This window comes from Pangasianodon hypophthalmus, chromosome 28 (assembly GCF_027358585.1).
Source record: "Pangasianodon hypophthalmus isolate fPanHyp1 chromosome 28, fPanHyp1.pri, whole genome shotgun sequence".
Classification (NCBI taxonomy): Eukaryota; Metazoa; Chordata; class Actinopteri; order Siluriformes; family Pangasiidae; genus Pangasianodon; species Pangasianodon hypophthalmus.
In genome coordinates, this window is record NC_069737.1 from 873549 (window position 1) to 881205 (window position 7657).

Here is a 7657-nt window from a genome sequence, read left to right on the forward strand (position 1 = left end):
AGAGAGAGAGAGGGAGAGAGGGAGAGGGGGAGAGAGAGAGAGAGAGAGAGAGAGAGAGAGAGAGAGGGAAGGAGAGCTCAGTGCACTTAAATATCAGAGCCCTAACAGGTGAGGAATAAAGCAGTGTGTGTTGTGCTGCTGTAGGAAAATAATCAGTGACAGGGTGGTGTGATGAAGCGGAGTCACTGTTACAACCTGAAGCTGATGACTTTCCTCTAACAGCACGACACCCGAGTGTTTTATTCCTCTTACACCACAGCAATTTTCCAACGATTACAATTTTTTATTTACTAAAGAATAACAAACATACTTTTTATCCATTTATAGTTACATTTAACGTTGTACATTGAATGTTGGTGAAACGAGTTGAAGCGGATGTCGGAAAACTTACAGCTTTACCTCTGACTGTTACAAAGCGCTGACACTGGAGACTCCTTCCATAAATGTTACATAAACGTCTCCTTACAGAAAACTTTATATCAACAATTACGCACGTTTTAATCTGTTTTTGTGGAGCGTTCCCCGTACACGTGAGCTGTTACTATAGAAACAATAAAGGACCAATTTATTCTGATTTTTTTCTTGTCTTTAATATTAAAGCGCGAACTCTGACGTTATTGACGATCTGCGTATTCCGCTGTACGCACCTGAGCCGAGACGGAGAAATAAAGTGGAATAAATATAAACGCAGCTGTGTCATAAATCATAGTTCTGCTGGAAGAGTTAATGTGTGAACACTGTAAAATTTACCGATTGCTCCAGCACCAAATGTGTCATCATTAAACTGGTCAATTTCATCTTCTTCCTCTACCAGACCCTCCTCCTCCTCCTCCAGGGTGCAGTCATCATCAAAGGACTGGAGGTGAGCGGAGAGAAAAACAGAACATCATGAACAGAATCAGACACAAATCCTGACACAAATCGGATCTTCTGCCTTAACGTGACTAGATCAGACCCGAGTCACTTCCGTATGTGGCACTAGATGGGACATATTTCTGAAAAGTGAGGTCAGTGACATGAATGGGAACAGGATTGGAATTTACGTGGCTTTTCCAAACACACACACGACCGTCATCATCGCCATCGTGGAGGACAGCGACAGCGCTGATTCGACTCAGCGGGAGGACGAGGAACGTGGCGATTTATTTAATATTCAGTAACAGATTCTACTGGAATGAAGCAGCTCTAGAAACTGATTCTGAATTTCCCAATAAATCAGAGTGTGTATGCGGAGTGTTTCAGTGGGACACGGTCACGTTAAAGACTGATATGTTCTTTAGTTTACGGTTACAGATACGAACCGTCAAGAGAGACAGATCCGATCTGAGCGAAACCCTGTGCAGAGAGACCTGTAACAGGAACGCAGACCCAGGTCTTGCACTCGGATGAAGAAAACAGACGGCTGTGTGTCAGCGTGAACGCAGTCTACATCCCTCACACCCGAGATTCCTTTCTCTGTCTCCGATTTCAACAGGAGAGCGATTCCCACTGACTCCAGCACAATGCTGGGACACGCCAGAACTTCTGTCGCTTTAAATCCGACTTAATGACACTCTAAAGAAGCTAATTTACATAAATTAACCAATTTAATGTCAATAAGAATATAAACTTAGAACCTGCTGAGTTACTGTAATAATCAAGCTGTTTTAAGATGATGTCAAGGCTTTTAAATAAACATACAATTGTTTTACAGATTTTTTTTTTCCCTAAAATAATAACATGCAGTAAAATAGAGGGGGTACAAACTTTTGCACTGTGGGGATATTCAGTGAGAGAATGAGAAGGTTTTTGTCAGCAGTTTTTAATAATATCTTCATTAGACTTCTACAGCTAGTTATGTTTATATTAATCTGTGGATGAAACAATTGAAAATGTTTTTTTTAAAGATAATTTTATCAAATAAAGACTATTAGTTAACCTGTTTAGCTAGCTAACAAACTAACCAGTTAGTTGACATAATCTCCATTATGCAAGTACACTCACAGCTGCAAATCAAAACACACTTATATTGAATACAACTGAAATTTATATTAAACTAAATAATTTGTTTAGAGTAGAAGACACTTCGGAAATCCCGGTATCTCATTTCCACTTTCGATAAAACTAACACCGGTGTTCAGCTTAGCTTAGCTTAGCTTAGGCCTTTTCCCGCCCGTATTTCGACAAATCCCGCCTCCAGCGCTGTGATTGGCCAGCTCTTCATACTCCCAAGCGTCCATTCGACGCGCCGTGCGTATGTATAAACCAGTAACCAATCAGAGAGCGGGATACGGGATTTGTCTGAAAACGGATGGGAAAAGCAACACAGGCCTCACAACACACACTGCCAGCGATAAGGCTAGCCAGCTTAGCCGGTTGTGTCCGTAAACAATGACACGAAGACGACCTCGCGCGCCTGAAAACGCTCCTTTCGATCACAAGGAACAGATAACGGAGATAAAGTCAAACATGGAATAAAGGATTTACCTGAAAACGGAACATGTATCGTCAATCAGAAATATTAGCTAGCTCGATTTCCCCCCCGTGCATGTTACGCAGCTCACAGCTTCCCGTGAACGCGCGTGCAGTCGCCAGCTCGGGAGCGCGCTTTACGCCGCCATTTTTCTGCGTGACGTTTTCATTACGTCAAACGCAAAGGACTGTACCAAATAAACAGGACTGTACCAAAAAAGACTGTATTTAAAAGGTATCCAAAAACACAGCACACCACAAAACAGGACTGTACCGAGTTCAGACATTTTATGAAGCATATATTTTAAGTATTTTATAAATTTTAGAGCTATGTTTCACAGATTTTGACAGATGGCACAATGTCGATATCGATACTGAAACCTTGAGTATCAGCCGATAAAGATACCGGTTCTGTTTTCTTTAACTGAAGCACTTAAACTCTTTCAACAAACATCACTTACATTGTAATTATAATAAATACATTGAAGTATAAATGTAATAAAATGAATACTAACAAAAGAAGAAAAGTCGAGTCTCTGTATATGTAAACATTTCCAGCTCCAAATATAATTTCTATATTTCTATATTTCTATTTCTTTATAAATATTGATAATGATATTGTTATTGCTCAGACAGACATGGTGTCAGATTTTTTTACCCATTCCCTCCGTCCCTGCCTGTGTGGCATCAGGGTCACTGATCATCAGAGTGTCCTGTCTCATCCACAAAGGACAACCTTGGTGTTGCTGTAGGTTTTCATTCCAACCATTCAGAAGTCACACCTGAGCTCACCTGTTTAATCTCGGCCTTCAGGTGTGACTGCTGCTTGGCTGGAACAAAAACCTGCAGCAACACGGACATACAGAGTGTAAACGGATAAAAATGACGGGAATCTCTTTAATTAATAAAAAAAAATGTAACTGTTGGTAAATTCCTGTGGTATAAGAGGAATAAAACACTCTGGGACACGCTGTTCACGGAAAATAATCATGCTAGGTGGACAGGCTTCAGGAACACAAAACAGAAACATATTTCTATTGCACATGAAGAAAACAGATGTGCATCACATGGTATAACCACAGCAAACTGAGAGACAGACAGCGAGAGCATCCATTCAGTGTGAGTGTTAATCAGAACCATGGAGGTGATCGAGAATGCCAGCGATTCTGAGAGCATCTACATGAACGTGGAGGAGGCTCAGAAGACTTCTGATCAGAATGAACTCTACAGCAACATCTGCCTGAACACAACAACCGAGATTCCAGGTAAAAAAAAATGAATTTTAAATTTAAAATTTAAAACACACACCAGATGCTGTCCAGCCGTTGTGTGAATCTAAATGTAAGAATCTCATTTCTTATTAAAAAACTACATTAAATTAAATAATGAAGAGCTGAAGTCACTAAATTACTGTAGAAAATGATACATTTTTTAAAATATAAAAACTTCGATAGAGGTGCTTAATAGATGTATTCAAATGTTTATTTAAAATAAATTTAAAGAGAAAGGCAATGCTTTCACTGTCAAAAGAAAAAGACAAAACTTTTTAATATAAAAATATTTTAATAAAATTTAATACTTATTACAATTATCAAATAGTATATAATTATATATTTACAATCTTAACAGATTATTAAAGCTTATAATTTTGTATTATTAAATATGTTGCCACATACTAATCCTCATGCCTTATTTCTGGAAAAAAAACCCTTTTTCACTAAGAGAGAAAAAGGTCATTATTTCTCCCAGCTACTTTCATGTGGTTTATCTCTGTCTGTCTATCAGTCTGTCAAAAACATTTAAATATCACAGATCTCTACCAAAGCAGTAGTGAAAGTGTAACCGTGTTCCTTTTGTAGGTTCTGCAGGTGCTCGTGAAAGGAGAAAAGTGAACTTCAGTAACACGGCTGCAGTGGTTCTGGGGTTCCTGTGTGTTCTCCTGCTGGCTGTAATCACTGTGCTGTGTATAAAACACAACAAAGAGATGCATCAGATACAGAGCAGTAATGACAACATCACAGTAGAGAGAGACCAGTTACAGAGCAGGTATAACATCATGAGAGTAGAGAGAGACCAGTTACAGAGCAGGTATAACATCATGAGAGTAGAGAGAGACCAGTTACAGAGCAGGTATAACATCATAAACATGGAGAAAAATGGATTACTGAACCTGAACAACAAACTGACTTCCGAGAAAAGCCAGTTACAGAGCAGCTACAACGCTCTGAATTCTGAGAGGGACACGCTGCAGAAGACGCTTACTGAAATAGGTGAGTTATAACTGTTAAAGATCTAAAATGAACCAAAACATCATCAAGAGATCAATTAATAGCGTTGACTGTATTCTTGCTGAAGCTTCTTGTCCTTATGGATGGACGAGGTTCTTGTCCAGCTGTTACCGCGTCTCCTCCTCTCTAAAACCCTGGGTAGAGAGCAGACAGGACTGCAGAACGACAGGAGCCGATCTGGTGATCATCAACAGCAGAGAAGAACAGGTGAGGGGAATCCAGGGAAGAAACTGAGTTCTGAAATCAATCAATATTTGCTTAAAGGTAATTCAACATCATTTTTGTTTTTACCCGCAGCAATTTGTTTCTGGCCTAAGAAGGAATTTATGGATTGGACTGACTGATATTGAGCAGGAGGGACAGTGGAAATGGGTGGATAACACATCTCTGGAGTCTGGGTATGGAACAATCATGGGTCATGGCTAGTGATATTAGTTTTTTAGTGAAGCTAAAATCTAATATCTATCAATAGTTCCTCAGTGAAACTGTTAGTGCTGAGTAATGCTCTACAGCTTCATGCTATGGTTACTCCAAATACCAACTGTAATGCTTTCATTCAAATAAAAAAAAAGTGAAAATATGTGTTTATTTTGTATTTAGTTTTACATTTTGGGGAGAAAAGGAGGCTAGAGTAAATAATCCACCTTGTTCAGGTTCATTACGCCTATGACTGTATTTGACGTGCTCCTTCTCAATCACTGCTGATGGCGTATTACGGATGTGTGTGAAAAAAATAAATCCGTCCAAATGGAGATCAAATCTAGTCACTGATTGGCTGCATGAATCTACAGCAGTAGGACTGTTGATAGTGCTGTTGAGTTCAATTCTACAAAAATCCCAAATAATCAACCTTAAAATGTATGTGGATAGAATGTGATGTTGTAGAGGTTTTCCTGCATTTCATGAAGTTCACCGTGTCTCCTCGTGTGTTTTAGGTACTGGATGAACAACGAGCCGAATAATGTTCAGTATCGTTTTGGTGATGAGGACTGTGCTCAGGTTGTCTCCCTCAGTCCAGCAATATCCAGCTGGAATGATTTTCCATGCAGCAGTGGTCTTTATGGGCTATGTGAAAAGAAGATTCGGTGCAGCACTCAATAACGGCTCAAATATCTTCCATTTATCCATTATCCTTTTATCTTCCCTCATACTGCTGTATGCTTCTATCTGTGCAGGACTCTTATAATCTTCATGTCTATAGCAGGGTACAAAAATGTGACATTGTTTTCATTTCAGTTCTGAGAATAATGTAAAATAATGTTGAACAAAATTTTAAATGTGTTGATATTGTTGAATACATCATTCCAAAAACCTGGCACAAAAATCTAACACTGTAGCTGTTTTAAGATCACTCTGATGTCTGATGTGACAAATGAATATTTGTAGTATTTGAATGTTGTCAAATGAGCAATGTTTGTATCCAATAAAGTCAGAAACCCAGCGCTGGGTGCAATATGGACCGACCCAGCACAGTTGTTTTAACCCAGCAAGGTTTTTAACTGCTTCACTTCATTTTTTTTGCGTAATGTTATTTATCTGTGTATTTGCTAGATGTATGTAAGAAATAAAGTATTTTATTCTTACATTATATTCTTTCAGTATTTTGCTGAAAATTGTTTTTGATGCAGTGATCCAACAGCAAAACTGACCCAAATGCTGAGTTATTATCACGTTTATACCAAACACGAGGTTTTAACTACAGCCCAGTGGCCATGTTATACATGTTAACTACCCAAATGTTCTATTAATATAAGAAATAAACCAGCAAAATGACTGAACCTGCTCAACCCAGTGCTTTGCGTTAAATAGCCCAGCATTTTTAGAGTATACTTTCCTATAATCTTTCTTACTTGGATTTGACCTACAGTGTGCTGCAGCCATTTTCTTTTTCATTCAGCATAAAAACAGCACAAAGAATCTCCAGAGCAAAGCGTCTGTCGGTCGCCCCCTTCTAAAACAACTGAAATTAAATGAAATTACCCTTAAACATTTGTGTGACTTTATAATTTATCCCTGGACTTATTTACAGTATTTATGTTCAGTTGAACAATTTAACAACAAGCTTTCTTCAGCTTTCTGCAGGATTTATGAGATGCAGTACCGCTCTCGGCCACTAGATGTCACGCGATATCAGATATTTTTCTCATAATAAAGATTTTTCTCGTAGTTCTTGAGGCTTTTTCTGATGATAACAAGCTGCTTTTCACACAACAGAGAGATGTTTCCTTGTAATAACGAGGTCCTGATGTGTTTTCATACACTCGTGTTAAATACATTTTGACAGAATATTTTTTAAATGTACTTGTGGGAATTATTTTAGTTTGAGCAAAGCTAAGTATTTTCTCCAGGAAACTGAATTTCATTTAACATTTTATACCATCATTGTCCATAAAAGGTGCCACTTATGTTGGAGTTCAATGTTAGATTTAAAATAATTGAGCTAGAATGGTATTTTATGTAATAAAACATCATAAAAAGAAATAGTGCAAATGCTAAAGGAGTGATCACGTACAGGCTGTGTGATTATCATGTGGAGTACAGAGTGAACTGATGCTCTGACTGATTCAGACACACGGTTAGGACAAAACCACACACTCTTGTGGGTTTTTTTAGTTGAAATGCACAGGAAGAGCTGTGGTGTGAGAATCTTCTGTCCAGCTCGGGTTATTTTTAAAAAGTGGAACAACACTTTTTCTTCTTTTCAATGAAACTTTGTGCTAAAATCATATTGTGCTCGTTATATTCCAACCTTTACACAGTGAAATAAATGTTAAAACGTTACTAGTGTTTGTAAATCCCAAAGATTTACAAAAAAAAAAAAAAAAGTATGTTTATATAATTTTTTTTTTATTTTAGTGTGCATTATTGGTATAATATTGTTTATATTGCAAATAATGAAGACAAAGACATGAATAGTG

General features: G+C 38.0%; 2 protein-coding genes across 4 annotated transcripts in view; one reads left to right on the forward strand and one right to left on the reverse strand.

The window, feature by feature from the left end:
• Positions 1 to 2620, reverse strand: part of patl1 (PAT1 homolog 1, processing body mRNA decay factor) — a 13710-nt gene extending 11090 nt beyond the window's left edge. For all 3 annotated transcript variants that reach the window (XR_008301207.1, XM_053231116.1, XM_053231115.1), the window contains exons 1-2: positions 2467 to 2620; positions 751 to 856 (exon numbers count right to left, since the gene is read on the reverse strand). Coding sequence is in view for 2 of the 3 variants with exons in the window: in XM_053231116.1 (XP_053087091.1) it covers positions 751 to 856; positions 2467 to 2481 (121 nt within the window). In the remaining variant the exon portion in view is untranslated. The remainder of the gene's footprint in view (positions 1 to 750; positions 857 to 2466) is intronic.
• Positions 2621 to 2633: 13 nt separating this feature from the next.
• LOC113524533 (C-type lectin domain family 10 member A) lies at positions 2634 to 5979 on the forward strand. Its single transcript, XM_026910831.3, has 5 exons — positions 2634 to 3716; positions 4311 to 4721; positions 4807 to 4946; positions 5037 to 5137; positions 5675 to 5979. The coding sequence occupies exons 1-5, from the start codon at positions 3590 to 3592 to the stop codon at positions 5838 to 5840; spliced, it is 945 nt and encodes a 314-aa protein (XP_026766632.3). The 5' UTR covers positions 2634 to 3589; the 3' UTR covers positions 5841 to 5979.
• The last annotated feature ends 1678 nt before the right edge of the window (positions 5980 to 7657 follow it).